This window comes from Halichoeres trimaculatus, unplaced genomic scaffold, assembly GCF_033239565.1.
Source record: "Halichoeres trimaculatus isolate MK-OKI-2021-1 unplaced genomic scaffold, fHalTri1.1 fHalTri1_scaffold_14, whole genome shotgun sequence".
NCBI lineage: Eukaryota > Metazoa > Chordata > Actinopteri > Labriformes > Labridae > Halichoeres > Halichoeres trimaculatus.
In genome coordinates, this window is record NW_027437192.1 from 13,662,947 (window position 1) to 13,679,786 (window position 16,840).

Here is a 16,840-nt window from a genome sequence, read left to right on the forward strand (position 1 = left end):
GTGTGTATTCTATGTGTGAGGGATGACTCCCGTGCCCTGGCATGGCTGCCCCACACTGTTCCCGAACAGGACTAACTGAGATGATGCCAGGTTGCTTTTTACACCTGGCACCAGCTGAAGCAGAAGGGAGGAGCAGCGCGGTCCAATTTTTATTATTATTTTTTTTAAGTGAAGAAAAAGTTTCACGACGTGGAGAGAGAGAAAGAGGATGAAGGGATAGAGCGCAGACAAGAGAGGGGAGAGACTGGGAGGAGCAGCAGATGATAAAGAGAGGAAGAGAAGCAGAAACAGAAGGACAGGTGCGAGTGATTTTTGGCAGGAAGCGGCTCCCTTTAGAAGTCTTTGAGATCAGCTCTGTGTTTGCCTTCCCATGCTCCTGAGATTGGTGGCAAGACTGGCAGCACATCCCCTCAAACATGCCAGCTCATTGTAGCCCGAAACTACCAGCATGACCATATTCTGCAAACGGGGGCTCCCCTTGCCAAAACCCACACACATACACACACATATACACACAGAAACTTAACCTAGCGCTGTTTCATCTTCTCTGCCATGGTTTACTGACCTACTTCTATTCCCACATCTCTCTCCTGTTCCCACATTTAGCTTAAACGCTGGTGTCGAGTGACAAAACTGGCTTTAAACGCTTGTTACGTGGAGTTATTTGTATAACCAAAACCGTAGCATATATAACCTCAACTTTTCTGCAGCTGTTTAGCCGCTCAGTTGAATACTTTCGGGTTTCCCTTCATGGAAGCACAGAAACTTCTCCTCCAATGAGCCGTCATAACTCTGACATCCAGCCAGCGCCTCGTAAATCTTACTGAGCAATAAATGAAATCCGTCATTGGTATTTTAATTCAGTATTACTGCGTTATAAATGAGTCCAGTGTGGTTTTCTTTTTCATGATTGGGACATTTTTTTGGCTAGCTTCTGTGTTCGTTGGAGCTTTGAGGTACAGAGATCTGGTTTTTAACTTGTGTTGAGCATAACTAATCAGGGAGTTATTCTGCTTCTGATAAAAAAAAAAAAATCACATAAAAGCACCTCATCGGATGTCGCTGAAGTTCACGATCCTTGATTTGACTCAGCTGGGACAAACACTTGTAAGTTGTTCTCGCGGCAACTAAAAATTGGACCGAAGTGCTGCAAAAGTGCGTGACTATCAAAAGTTGAGTGGCCCTCTTTTAACAGACTTCTCAACTACATTTCTACCTCTTCTCTCTCCTTCTCTTCCTTTCTTTTCCTCCCTTTTCCCTCTTTCTCTCTTTACTGACCCCACTTTTGGCTCTCTTTGAATCTCTTCTTTCTGATGTCACGGCCAAGACACACACTCGCACACTCAGCTGCTGCCGCTTGTTTTGTTTCGACTTAATGAATGCCAAGTGTGTACACACACAGACACACACCCTTACACACACGCACACACACACACACACACTCACAAATACAGGCTCGTCTTGTCTAGCGTAACCAATGACTCTTGTCAGTAATGCATAATCACCATTTCCATTTATGAGGGATTACATGCATGTGCGCGCAGGCCGGCACGCACACACAGCGATTGTGCGCGTTCATAAAAGGCCATTATGTCTGTATTGATTTATCCTGGTTGGTGTTGTGAGGTAACACATATGTGGTGCTGCTACCGACACTTTGAGTTGTATTCACACACAGTAGAGCAGCAGCCACAAACAAATCAGTCAAGTTATCGCTGCGTTTGGCTTTTCCAACACAGTCAGCATTGCTCAAATATGTGCTGATTCAAGAACAGTTAAACCTCGCCTTTGTTTTTATTCCTCTCTCTTCCTCTGTCGCTCTGTCAGTGACTCAGCCCTCCGTGTCAGTGTGTCACTCTCCCCAAATCTCCTCTGAACCCTCCTCTCATTGTCGCTGCCTCGCTGCAGCTTTATGAAAGCTCTGCATAAATGGCAGCGGAAAGGAGCATTAACCATCCACCAATGTGCATTATGTCACTCAGCACAAAAACTCCCTGCCTCAGTCACTGTCTAATGTGAACACTAACGCTGCGATTGTGGCGAAGATGCACCACATTAAAGCGATTAGCATGCTGCTTCTTGTGGCTAAGCAAAAAATTGTACTTACTTTTCACAAGGGCAGCCAGAAAACTTACAGAATTGGCTCTCAGCTGCAGAAATATCCAGTCTTTGCTTTTTAACTGGCTAAAAAAATGTTCAAGTATATTAGAGTCAATAAAAGACTTGCTAAGAATGTCTTATTTGAACATGACACCTCTCAATGAGAAGCGTAACCTTGTGCTTCAAAAGCGAGTAAAAGTGTATTGCTTTGAAAGAGTTACACCTTTCTGTGCCGTTGAAGCCAAAGCTCAGTTAGAGGTTTGGTGTGAAAAGGAAAAAACTGTTTCCAAAGTGTTGCTGGAGGTGCTCCACTGCAGAGTGTGCTGACCCGTCACAAGGGTCAGCCTTGTCCTCTCGAGCTGGGGATCTTCTGCAAATTGGAAAAGCTCTGGTGAGAGATTGATCAACTAGGAGCGATAAAAGTGTGTGTTCATCATGTGTGTGTGTACGCGTGTACTTCAGTTTCTTTTAAATCAGTCTGCTCACTGCTTTTAAAAGCTGCACAAAAGCCAGAAATGTTCTTCAAACTTGAAATCATAAAAAGAAAGAAACACCTGTGTTCATAATAGTGAGAAAATCAGTTATCCGGAATAATTCACCTGTTTCTTTTATTCTTTTTGAGCCCCTCTGTACTCCTTCTGCTCTTCATCTTTTGTTCAAGCAGCAGCCTCCTGAACCTGTAGCCCGCAGGCCTCCAGTCCACTCCAAGGTCTCTGAAGGTCTCTGCCCAGGACTCTGAGCTTAATTAGACTGATTGTGTAGCACATTCAGCAACGTCTCTGATGTTTATTGATCTAACCTGGCTGTGGTCAGCCACTCTCTGTGGTGATTTAAGGAGGCCTGCAGAGGTCAGAGGTCATTAGGTTATAGTTCAGCCTGTGTTTAAAGGGATGGCTGGGTATACTTAAGCTGTAGACCTTGCTGCTAACAAAGGATATGCAGAGGATTAGTGTTTTTATCTGTTCTCCCCACCAAGACGCACCGTTTTAGTTTCTTATTTTCTGCTAAATGATTTAATTAAAAAAAAGTCTGAACCCTGTAGCTTGATGTGGAGATTTTATCCTTTATTGTTCTGAAGCTTCTTTTTTCTCACCTGTTTGTTTCTGAAACAGATTTTGAAGAAAATTGGCTGGTGCAGCCATATGGAAAGTAATGTGAGCTTCAAGTCTCCACATTAACAGTGATAGGGTGCCCATCAGTCACAGGAGCTGAACTGTGCCTCTGATTGGAGGAACTTGCAATCTTGATATTGTTCAAACAAGTTAGAAAAAAATCCACCCCCCGTACAGTGTACGTTGATAGTGAGAGTAGCGATTCAGACAGGAGGTGTTATTGTACCAGGCTGTAAATATGTTTATTTCTGCTGTGAAAGCTACTTTTTTGGCTTGGTGTGTATCTGACTTGCTGTACTTCTGGAGCCAGCCTCAAGCAGACACTCGAGAAACAGCAGATTCTACATTATCTCATATTTGTAGACCGTAGGTTGCTGCTTGATCATATCAGGCTGTATTAGACCACATTAAATCATATCTTATTTAGTTGCAACATATTGCACTGTTTCACACTGTATCCTACTGTATGGTATACCACTTTCTACCATGTCATATTATATTACTGCACCACAGCTTATCTCACTTTTTTGCACAGTGTGGCAAATACCAAACTAGAAAAGCACTCAAAGAGCACAGACCCCCGCCAAGCATTTTGTAATTGTGATGCAACACTTTGGTCCTACTTTAATGTTATACTCCCTCTCAGCAGACTGTCTGCTAAAATTTGGTGTTAGTTGCAGGTTTGTACGATAATTTGTTACCTGACAGTGTTGAAAATTGTGATAACCCAGTACATATTTCATATTCCAGATCTTAGTATCCAGAATATTGTATTTACATCTGTCAGAAATTATTGTGACCTTGTCTTGTATTCTTTTGCCAAGCAATCCGACCTTTTATCGTGGAGTTGCATACACAACTGGTGAAACGGCCCTATCTCACAATGGTAAAGAGTCCTTAAAAAGAGTCCTGGATCCAGACAGTGATCAGGATCAACTCCAAAATTTAATCACTTCTTCCCTATCTCATTTTGAAGATTTCCTGAAAATTTCATCAAGATTTTTTGTTAGTTTTTGAGTTATGTTGTTGACAAACAGACAAACTCTCCCAGAATCATAACCTCCTTGGAGGAGGTAAACATGCTGAACTGTAACGCACAATACCTCACCATATCATAACATTGTACCCCATCCTAATGTGGCAGTGTTGTGAATCGTTCTCATGGGGTTGTGATCGCTGCTTACTTTCTTTAAGTTACTTTTTTTAAATTAAAATGAAACTAAAACTTTAGTAAACATTCAGCTAACCTGACATTGATAGGCCTTGTCTTAAGCTGACACAAGGAGACAAGTATGTGCAAGTAGGACAAAAGCTCAAGTATAACATACACACTCTCACCAAGAACCATTTTGTTAAAAATCTGAAGTATCAGGTAAACAGAAACCAGCGTGGAAACAGTTTTCAGAGCTATGACTGTTTTTTCTAAAACCTGCTCCTGAAAGCTGAATAACACCAGCTTCTGGTTCAATGCCAAAAAAGATGTCTTGAAGCCATTTAAGTCCCATTTAGCTTGAATACATTTGCTCGGTTTGTAAACAGTATTTTTAATGTAACAAAGAGGACAATGGCTGACTTCTATCTGACCTAATATAGAATTTATATATTCAGAGATAAAGATCTATCATCAAGATGTCTCTCTTCTTCACATCTGCCTATCTGGCCATCTCCCGTCTCATTGTTTCATTCAGAAAAAAATAAAAAGGAGAAGAGGGGATTAAAAGCCAAGGTTATATTTAAATATGAACGCAGGCGCTGCAATGTATTTAATCTTACTTTCAGGCTCGTTCTGAGGCGTATAGCCATCACAGCTGGACTGGGACAGACACACACCCACAGGCAAACTATCACACCTCAGAATAACTCACATTTATCTTGATGTCAACACAAAGCAGTTGAGCGTTAAAACCACATGCTGACAAAATATACCCCAATGCTCCAGTATATACATTATTCTCAGGGTTATTAAGGCCTGTTCCACTTGACTTCTATACGTGTACATTTCAGTCCAACACAGTGAGTAATAGGTGGACTCCTGTGTGCGTTTTTGTCCGTTCAGCAGCCTCGGCTCATTGACTAATGACGCTGTTTATTTATGTTTGGCGTGCTCGGTGTATATGCAATGGGTGTGTGTGTGTATGTGTGTGTGTAAGACTCAGGGTCAGTGGGTCAGCTCAATGCAGAGCTGTCTCTCTCCTAAATGCATGGAGACAGAAGAGAAATAAACATTTTGAGTGAGCGTTTATTTACGGCTGATCGTGCATCATCGGCTTTTGCAAACTCAGGTTCACTTGATGAACTTTTAACCCTGGTAGTAAAATGTAAGACTCCTTTGAAACAGGAGATGAAGACTTTTCCGCGTGCTGCAAGAAAAGTTTGCACATATTCATGACATATTAACACAAACCTAAACATGGTGGGAATAACAGTGTGATTGCTTGAACTTTACTTATTTATGGGCCTTTAGATGTGATCCGAGCAGACTGTCAGAAAACATAATTCAACATGAAAACGCAGGAAAATCAGGGTCAGACTTTGACCAAACACACATTTTCAGAAACTTGATCCCTGCAGCAAACACCGATATGCTTTTCTCTCCTGTGCACACAAACATGCGACTTTATGTCACTCTCATATGTACAAGATTGACTCGAGCAAATACACACACACACTTTCTCTCTCTCACGGAGCCAGCTGCAGCGAGGTAGTCTTTTATCAGCACCATGTGGGCCATCTGGAGCCAATTAATACAGCCCCTAAGGTACAGACACTGGATCAGCGCTCCGCTCCTCACACAATAACCTTTACCATGGGAGGGGACGCAACGTCTGACTCCAGCACAGACTCATGCCAACGTTTATCAAACCTTACAGACACGGTGGATAAACTCTGAGTGATTTACAAAAGACATGTTTCTGCACTAACAGACTGTTACAGGGCAGGTTTTGTGGATAAAAATCGTTAAAGTCTCCATTTAAAGTATTATTGTGAAGCTGTTTTTAAGTCACTTGCTGTTCTCTCCTGTATGTGTGTGTGTTTTATTTAGGTATGATTGCAATCAAGACACACAACCCTTTTGTAATTAATAATGCATCCGTGGCGTCCCTGCTGGTTGTTGGTATCTAAAGAACTTCACAGTGTGCAGACTGGTGCTTTTAAAAGTCCGATGCTGACACATTGGCACAAATCAACACAAGCACGACCAGCTCATGTTGCACTCGCCAGCCTTCTCCACATATCGGGTTACAGCGCTGCAGCAAAGGTCTGAAATTGGAGCGTGCAGCCACGGGCACACATCACAGCCAGAGGCTCCCTTGTGGAGGACTCCGGGGTTGCGTACAAGAGACACAGTGTGCAGTGTGTGACCCCAGGACTGTCGACACACACACGTCTTTTAACGCCTTCTCACATGAAGAGTCTTAGAAATCCAAGCGTCATTCCATCCACTTTATTGAAGGATAAAACTAAGAATTAATAGAAGCCAGAATTCAATCCTGTTCATTCAAAGTAGACCTGTTGAATCACACACGAGGAGCAACACATGAGTCACTCTAAACATGCTGCAGAGGTAAACCCTCAGCACTGTTGGTGTCTCCCTGTTTGTCCGTGCTCCTGCTGCTGCTCTGAATGATATATTACATAAACTGCTTCATACTGGACTCCATTCATCAATATTAGATGAAAGAATTGAAAAATGCTGATTCGCTGTGCCAACAGCTTATTCAGTGAATCAAATATGCGTGAGTTTGCTTCCTCAACAATCAGTCCTGCCTAATTGGCATTTAAAGAATTTCTCCTTGCATCTATTTTAAGTGTTTTCTGCATAAATGAGTCGATATGTGGCTTCATAAATCAGCTGTTGTCAGCTCTACATGCAAAAGCACTGTTTTTTTGCCAAGTCAGCAAGTTTTCTTCTCTGCGTGCTCTCACAGCTCAGGCCCTGACAGTAAACGGGTGTAAGGAGGTCTCTGTTTGTGCACCGAGGGTTATTGAGTTATTGAGCGTTCTCCTGAACTCAGAGACGTCGTATGATTTTCTGATCAGGCCTCCTGAACTTTGTGAAGAGGGTAGATTTCCTCAGAGACACTCCAGAAGGGTGGATGCCTGTTGACGTACTTGTAACTTAAGTCCAAATGACCCCATTGAGACCAGTTCCCATGGAGACAGCCATCACTGTAAGGGTGTTAATGAGGTGACGACTGAAGAGGAGAGCTCAGTGATGCGCTGTCTTTGATTGACAGGAACCATGTGCTTTTGTAGGAACTGTATCTTCTATCCCTTTGTCGCCACTTTCTTCCCTTTTTACTTCATTTTGCTTGTTTGAGCGAAACCACTAATGGCTCTTTATCTACTCCCCTCCTCCCCCCTCCTTTCCCAGGATTGCCGCCCGACAGGATCGTCAAATTTTCTCCCTCTGTCTCTCCCAGAGATAATCAATGCTCTAGCAGCCACGCTGGCATGTGTAATATTAGACATTAGAGCCGCCCTTTGAAGGGGAGATGGCTGGGGGTGGCAGGAAAGGATGGAGAGAGGAAAGGATGGATGAAAGGTGGATTAGAAAGGGATGAATGGGGACATCCTGCTGTAATCTCTTTGCTTTTTCTCCCTCTATTGGATCTCTGTTTCCTCTATACTCCCCGGTGTCTCACAGGCTCTCCCTTCGTTCTCCTGCATTTGGGGCAACCAGGTTGATTTTAACTTAGGCTAGCCTCACTTGTACCTACATGGCACCGTACCAATGACTGTGCTATAGTTCAACACACTAGGGAACATGGTGTACCCTGGCTTACACACACACACACACAGACATTCACACAACCACTCTCCCTCTCTGTCTCTCATGGGCAGCGGCCTTCTTCTGGGCAGATGGGGGGCTAAATCAGTAGCTCAGGTTACCACTCAGCTTTCAGCGCAGTGGCAGCACTTACTAAAACATTTGTGTCATAGCAAATTGTTCCCATGCTGATTTCTCCATATTTACCTGCTCCTTGGGACTTTGAGTGAGTGTGTTAGTGTGGGTAGGTGTTTAAGCTACACTCAGGCTTTTCTCCTGCTCGCTTGTCTCCTCATTTCAACTGAAAGCTTTTACTCCGCATCAAGACATTTGCAAAATTGTGGTGAATTTCAGTCATTGTTAAAAGCTGAATTTGACTCAGATGACAGCAGTGATCATGTTACAGTGGCACGGTTTACGACACTATCTGATATGAATTGACGTGATGCAAAACTTCAATGATTCAATAACCTATCCCATAATAATAGGATACAGTAAGAAAGGTTGACATACAACATGATTCGTCATGATACTGTACCATTATTACACTACCCTATGTTACGAGACTATATGATAAGGAACAAAATAACATGATAGGACGCAGTATGATATAATAAGTTGTGCATGGATAGGGATATGACACTAACCTGACATGCCAGACGGACAGTTTCATATATCCGCCACGGAAATACTTCACTAGTCTATCTGGGTAGCAGCTCTTCCGATTTGTTTTCAGAGGTGGGACTTTAAAAAAAATCTGCAGCTGGTGATTGGACGACCGGTCTAATTAACACACTCACCACGGACCAATCAACATCAAGCCACGATATGACGTAGCTTATGTGAGCCGATGCATCTAAGAAACATAAGATGAACAACTACTGAATCACGAGAAACAGCTGTAAAAAAGGCATTAGACGACAGCTTCCGTTTTTATAAATTTAACTTGGGAATCAAAGGAACGCTGACAAGTACGAAAGTCTGCTGATGTCACGTCTGCTCCCACAGCTCCCTCCTCTCTTCCCTGATTGGGCCGGTTAGAATTTAGCCGAGTGAAATCGTTGGTCATTGGAGCCTTTCAAGATGGACCTGCAGGAGTTCAGAAACTGAATCAGGCAGGTCCGTCTGCTCTGCAAGGTTAATATGACACAGCATAACACAACAAATGCTATTGTTAAGATGCCAATTTCGCGACTTGATTCTATCACGGTTTTTGGGGTGCCGATTCAATTTAAATTGCAATATGATATTTCCAATTTTGGCAATTTTGAGTTTGCTTTTTTAACACCAGACCAAGTGAAAAAGTTGAATAATAATAATAATGACCGACTATCAGGGACCATATTTTCCCATGAAATGCACATCACGTGAGTCAGAGAAAAACATTTCACCCTCTGCTAAAGAAAAGTGGTAACTTTTTTCCAATCCAGTATATAAACAAAGACTGAAATGAATTTGAAATAAAATCTTTTTTTTTTGACAAAGAATTCCAATTTTGGTATTGTCAAACAAAAAAATCCCAATACATCAATTTTTTTCTCCCACCTCTAATTATAAGTGGTCAAGGAGGCTGATAACTGATATTAGGATCAGATATATTCATTGCTAATAAAAGTGGAAAATATTGGCATCATTATTTTAAACATTACACACATACATCTGCTCCCAAAAGCTTCTCCACTCAGCAAAACATTTTCTCATCACAGTGTGTGTGTGTGTGAGCAATGTGCATGCACAGCTTTGACGGCTGATTGGCTGTTACCTGAGCAATGGCTCCTCGTATAACCAGTCAGATGCTGCTATGGGTTGGACAATGGTGGGGACAGAGAAGTGATGCGGATATGCCTCAAAATGCCGAATATCAGGGCCGATAGTCTCTGTCCCTGATGTCATTTAAAGTGCTTCAATTGGATATGATACGATTCATCCAATACAATACTGACAATGGGATGGCATCTAACAGTGTGGTTTGAAACGGTACGGTATGATGTGCTCAGATTCTTCAGTAAGACACTTAATCTTGGACTGAAGTGCTTTAAACTACATCAACAAAGATAAAAAAAAAACCTCTACAATTCTAAGAGAGTTTTCTGCCATCTCCAAGCAGTCTCTTTTTTTTGTTGTTTTTTTTTTGCGATAAAGAGAAAGGTTGTAATTATCCATTCCATTGCACCAAGTATTATCAGATCATCAGTGAATCAGATCTGTATTCATTACCTTTGTTTATCAGCTCTTTCCTTTAGGAAAACAAAAACAGTAATAAGTCTCTCTCCCCTGCTGGTGAAAAGGTAACAGATAATAAAACATTGAGCCCTGAAAACCCAAGGCTTGTCTAAAGAGGCTCTGGTTGACTGTCTAGACAGGGTGAAGTAAGCACATTGCTTTATTAGCTCATCAGTCTCTGTCCACATCCTCTTGCACTTGTGCTTTATTTCTGTTTTCTTTTTTTGGTGTGTGTGGGCCAGATACACACTTTCTCTCTCCCGCTCCTTTTTAAGCAGTTAAATTGAATCCTATTCATCTTAAGCTGGAGCAATAAAAGTATCCAGGGTTTCGCTTACCAAAGAAGCTTTTATGGAGAGCTCAGTCTCTCCTTGGTCTAATATTTAGAAAGTGTTCATCACACCACTTAGTCTGCATCGCTCCTTCCTCTATGATATTAAATTGCAGATGATTGGATTTAGAGGATGATGGGACAGGTTTGGGTGGCTGCACATTTGAACTGTGCATTAGCACAGAGTCAGCAAAACAGTCATGGGTACTTAAAGTTCTTTCCACACACCGTCATGGCAGTCCAGTGTGGCCGCTCTGTCTTTTGCCCTGAGCCTCAAAATATGAAGAACTAGGTACAACCCTAGTTATACAAAGGCCTAGATTGTCAAAATAAAGCAGACAAGTTAGTGAAAATGTACAACTTTGCTGCAATTTTCTACATGCAACAAACATTTAGAGATGATTGGTTATGAAGCATTTGTAATAAGTAATGGTAACTTAAGTTGCAGACACTCTATACAGTGAATGCAATGCACATTACATTTGTGATGGTTGTGCACTGACAAACCACAAAATGTGCCTCAAAAGAAAACTCTTCAATGAATGCTTTGTATATAGTTAAAGTTATGGTAAACAAATCACGCACTTTATCTTACTCACTGTTTCAGTCACGCAAGCCTCTCTGCTTCCAGCCTCCCACCGGCCCTCTCCCACCTCTCTCCATCACTTCATCTCGCTTTCTGGCTCCGGCCTCATCCGTTTCCATACTTCTCTTTGTCAGCATGCCCTGCACTCTCCTTCCCTTGTGGCAGCAGCTGAAGATTTTTAATGGCGTGTGCGCAGATAGAGGAGGTAAATGTTTCATGAGGGCAGAGGTATGGTATGAGTTTTCAGTCTTTGCAAGTACGTGGAAAAGATTTTTCTGTAGCAGTCGATCCAGCCAGGCAACAACAAAGGATGGTTTTGTGTAAACTGCCTGCATGCATTGTGCAAAAGCGACTGTACTTTTCCTCTTGCACTTTTTCCTCTCTGCGGGGATGTTTAGCACACTCTTCAGCTGGAACTTTCCAGGAGATGTGAGCATATTAACCCAATTTTATCCTCCTCACACTGGCAGAATTGGTTTTTAAAATCTTACTAACTACTTTTAAAGTCCTTCATGGCGTTGCACCTTCCTACATTTTAGCCAAGCAGAAGTGTTTTAACAGTGCCCGTGACTTGACTTAAAACCAAAGGAGATAAGGCATTTGCAGTCTGTGCTACAAGGCTCTGGAACAGTCTGCTGGGTCAGTAACCTCTTTTAAGTCACATCTTACTTTAATCCAAGAGCTTTTCCTGATTTTACTCAAGTTTTTATTTTCTAGTATTTTAAATTTTGTTTTCCCCATTTGTCTTTACATCCTATTTGTAATTGTTTTAATTTTTTCTTTTTCTTTTTTATTTGATCTTGTTTGCTGCCTGATTTTACCGAAACACAGATTTAAAAAAAATTTTTTTTTAGCTGCCCTTAAAGCACTTTGTAACTATAATTTTATTACCATTATTTTTTATTGTTGTTGTTGTTGTTGTTCTTCTTCTTCTTCTTCTTCTTCTTCTTCTTCTTCTTCTTCTTCTTCTTCTACTTCTTCTTCTTCTTCTTCTTCTTCTTCTTCTTCTTCTTCTTCTTCTTCTTCTTCTTATTATTATTATTATTATTATTGTTATTATTATTATAATTATTATTATTATTAGTAGTAGTAATAGTAGATATAGTAGTATAAACAACTATCGATCATTCACTCTTTTACTACCTAAAATCAGGTAATCTCACCTCTCTTGCACCTTTGTTCAATTTTATATCTTCGAATGCGTGCTGCCTTCTCACCCTATATGTTTTCACTCCTTATTAAGCGCATTAATGGCCACAGGTGAAGTGACACCTGTCTCCACTGTATTGTTGTTTCTTAAAAACAGATGCGTTCTTTGTTCTGTAATAATAAGGGATTAGAGCTGTCTCTGCGTGCACCTGTCTCTAGCTTAACGCTAAAATAATGCAGAACCATGAAACCTTCATGAAGCAAAATATGTGATTCAGCTTTTGCACAGAGGAATATTTTGTGCATGCAAAGAGGGAAAATTTGGAGTGTGATGGATGTTTTGCCACCTGAAAATTAAAGTAAACTAAGGTTTGTGTTAATGCTAATGCGTCTCATGTTTGCACCCTTTGATTCTGCTTTATAAAATGCTAAGCTAATCAGAGGCTTTTGTTTGCTGACTGATTGTAAACAAACTAGCCGTGTGCAAACTGATGTTTTCTCCGTTTTCCTGGCGCCTTGTGTTTGAGCGGTTTGCTTTGGCAATGTACGCGCAATCATCTCTCAATTCGTCACATATTGAGCCCACACACATGTCACGGCTGGAAATTGACACGTTTTGACACCACGCTGTTCTCTGATTGAAGTGTAATCGGAACTCTGCACCTTTTCAGTGAGCCAAATGCATTGTGGGTGTTCTCCAGACATGATCCTATCTCCACTCGCTTCTATTCGGTCCACGGCAAATTGACAAATCATACCAGGATATCACATTGCTTCTATCACTGCTTCTTAACATTTCTAGTGTTGCTCTCTCTAAAACACACAGCAGTGCTAATCGATTGAGGCCTCTTGCTGCTTCCTGTAGCCCTGACAGTGTAGGACGGGAATTCTTTGAGTGTGTGCATGTGTTACAAGTAAAGTGTGTGCGCTGTAAGAGGGAGGCGGTGTGACAAGTAAGTCCTTCGCTTTCCTTTAAACATCCACTTCTTTAATATTCTTCTCCTTCTCCCGCTTCGCTGACACACACTGTGGCATAAAGAGAGAAAGGAGACAAGCTGAGAGAAAAATGAAAGAGGCATCTCTGTGCGTCACACAGGGAAGGAAACCATAACGCGGGAAGGATGGAGGGGAAAGGGGAAAATAATATGGCTGAGTAAGAAAAATATAAAGCTACAAAAGATTGAAGAACTTGAGTTTTGCTCTTGCAGCGCTGTGTTCAGTCATTATAAGTGATATCCTTTATTACACGCTGTAATTAGCTTCATCATCGTTCCTCTCTTTAATGCTTATCGGTAGTGGTTTCTGCATGTACGGTGTTACGGCCCTGGCTCAGGGGAAGCAACATAAGAGTCAAAAATAGAGTGTTAAACAATGATTTATTTGAAACATCATCAATATGAGAGCAAAATGAGGGTGAATGATTCTACTGAGCCTGGCTGCAGTGCGAGAGACAGTGAGAGGAGCCAAACACTGACTTTTGTAGCAGGTCCACAGGTGTGAGTGATCAGGACCTGGGCGTGCATGGAGGTCAAATGGGCTGTCAAGAAAAAAACAAGACATAAGTGTTTTCTCATGTAAAAGAACACATTTACATCACACATGGTAACTGTCTCTGGATTTCAAATGAATTATAACACACCAGTAACTTAACTCCCCTCTTCTGTTTTTTTTTTCTCTCAGACCTCGGCTACAAGCCCAGAGGAAGTTTGCCCAGTCGCAGCCCAACTCGCCCAGCACTACGCCCGTCAAAGTGGCTGAACCGGGCACCCTGAACACCACTGTTCTAGCCTCTGTGCCCTCCTCATCCCTCTTGTCGCTCTCCTCTTCATCACTGTCCTCCTCCATCCAGGACCTGTCAAGACGCAAGCCCAAGACGGAGGATTTCCTCACCTTTCTCTGCCTTCGAGGTAAGACGCAGATAATTCTCCAGCTAACATTACAGTCCTGGACACTGGTGTCAGCTAAAAACAACTGTATATTACCTCTGAGGCTGTGTAACATTTTGCCGCTGTTTGATATCTTTGTGAGCTTATGAACACACTCAATAACTGACAAATATCAGGATCAAGTATTTGTGAGGTCAGTCCCCCAGTATTTGTTCAGCATGAGATAGACTGTGTCGCATTAAGGTCTGTAGAGAAATCTGAGAACACACAGGCTCATAAAAATGCTCTCAGTAGCAGTTCAACAGCACATAAAGTGAGTTTTACCAAGTCGGGTTTTTGAGTAACCTACATCGTTCTTACACACACACTCATGCTCCAAATAACTATGTACTTGCCTCAAGCTAAGATTATCCTGTATTTCATCAGCTTACACACACACACACACACACACACACACACACACACACACACACACACACACACACACACACACACACACACACACACACACACACACACACACACACACACAGAAACACACACACTACCTTTCAGCAGCTTCCTGTCTCTTTGACACCATGCCCATCACCCTCAAACACAGCAGCTGCTCGTGCACAAAGTACAGTCACACACCGACACTACAAAAACAGGTTCACTGACACTATGTAGCACCTCTGATGTCAAATGAACTGTTAAAGTCATAGCAGAGCAATTAGCAGCAGATTTTTTTATTCATGTGAGTGTGTGTGTGTGTGTGTGTGTGCATGTGTGTGTGTGTACAGCTCTGTGGTGCCACACACGGCTGTATTGTTTACAGGGAGGGTCCTGACAGGGTAAACTATTTGGGATAAGTGCAGGCATTAAGACACTATCACACAGTCATATGAGCTGCTTGTGTACATGGACTCAAATTAGCCACGACCCCCTACACACTCACAGGAACTGTACAAGTCTCTTTTCCTCCCGAGTTTTGAAAATGTGTACACAGTTTACGAAATGTCTACAAAATGTAATCACTATTGATCCTCAACATTGAAGCACTATGAGATTTGATATGTTGTCATACTCTACAGGGTGGGCCTTAAGTTTCCATACATAGGAAAAATAAACATTTTATGTTGGAAAACAGTTTCTTTTTTTATATAATGTGCTCAATATGATTACCATTGTTTCAAAAACACATATTCATTCAGGCCATTGTGCATCAGGTGAAGGTACATGACATAAATCATCTCAAGGAACGTATCAACAACACCACTACAAGTATAACTTAAACTGTGCTAATGCAAGTTCATTAACATTGGAAAACATGTATTAACTCGTGTTTTCGGGTCAATGCTTATCATATAGAGCACATTATATAATTAAAAAATGGTGGTTTAACATAAAATGTTTATCTTTCCTATGTGTAGAAACTTATGGCCCACCCTGTATATCACAATACACTGCAATGGGATTCAGTACCATACAGTAGGATAGGATAGGATAGGATAGGATAGGATGGCAGACGCTATGATAGGGTCAGTTCATTACGATTAGAAGCAATGCATTATGGTACAATGTGTTATAGTTTGATATGACACAATACCTTGGGATACAGCTAGATAGCTTAGGAGAGCATTGGATACGATCCAATAGGACAGCATTGGAAAGCGTGGATAACATAGGATATGATGTGATGTGATGCCAAAGGATACGGTAGAGTAGTTTACAATACAATACAATATGACCAAACAGGCAATGATACAATTTGGTAGTATTAGTGTGGCATAGGGTAAAATATGATAAGCTATGGGGCTACAACATGAGCACATGCTATAGGCTATAATACCATCCAATACAACACAATGATTTCTTTAATCAACCCTATTAAGCCCTAAAATGCAAAAATGAACAAGTTAGAGGAGTCATACTCATTGTGACACTGTTGTACATGTCTATTGTTAATTACGACACTTGTAACCTGTTATACACAAAACTTGAGGTTGGCATGTGTGCAAGTTACAATGACCCCTCTACACTTGAACAATCATCAGCCCTACTTTTCATTTTTATCTATCAATCCTTCACTTATGGGATACGAAAGAAGCCGCTGTGACACACTCCAGGCCTGAATTATAAAAAGTTTTGGACCATTTTCTCCTACAACCTTGGCTGTGACTTTTCTGGGCTATCTTCACTTTATCCCTTTTGTGAATACCCCACTCACCTTTTCCTTAAACACGCCCTGACAGCCAGAATTAACTCATTTAGAAGACAAAACGCCTCACTTCAGATTAATTTGCTGTTATCATTATTAACCTCTGCCCGTATTACAAAGTAGGCTGTAGATTCAGGGGAGGCGAATTTAGATTCATGTCTGCGGGGACCTGGTGGCTATACGTTGGTGTTCAGACTCCCATTATAGAACGTCATTTTAACCTTACAGGGCTCATTCAAGAATGTTTAATTGAAGGCTGCTAAAAAGGACTGAAGTCTTGGCTGACAGGGGTTTTGATTTGCATATAAGCCAGGGTGTTACATAGGCTAATGATATAATGTCTCATATGCTGTGAGTTGGAGATTATTCCGAGCACTGGGTGCTAAGCTAACCCCGCCCTTAATGAGGTGTAGGTGCCTGGTCCTGACTCAGTTTCCCTCTTTATAATTAAGGTTAGAAATGGTGCTTTGCAGGCTGATTTC

At 41.6% G+C, this 16,840-nt stretch overlaps 1 protein-coding gene across 1 annotated transcript in view; it reads left to right on the top strand.

Annotated features, from left to right (window-relative positions):
* Positions 1–16,840, top strand: part of jarid2b (jumonji and AT-rich interaction domain containing 2b) — a 117,788-nt gene that overhangs the window by 71,212 nt on the left and 29,736 nt on the right. The window contains exon 4 of the mRNA XM_074687641.1: positions 13,953–14,179. Coding sequence (XP_074543742.1) covers positions 13,953–14,179 — 227 coding nt within the window. The remainder of the gene's footprint in view (positions 1–13,952; positions 14,180–16,840) is intronic.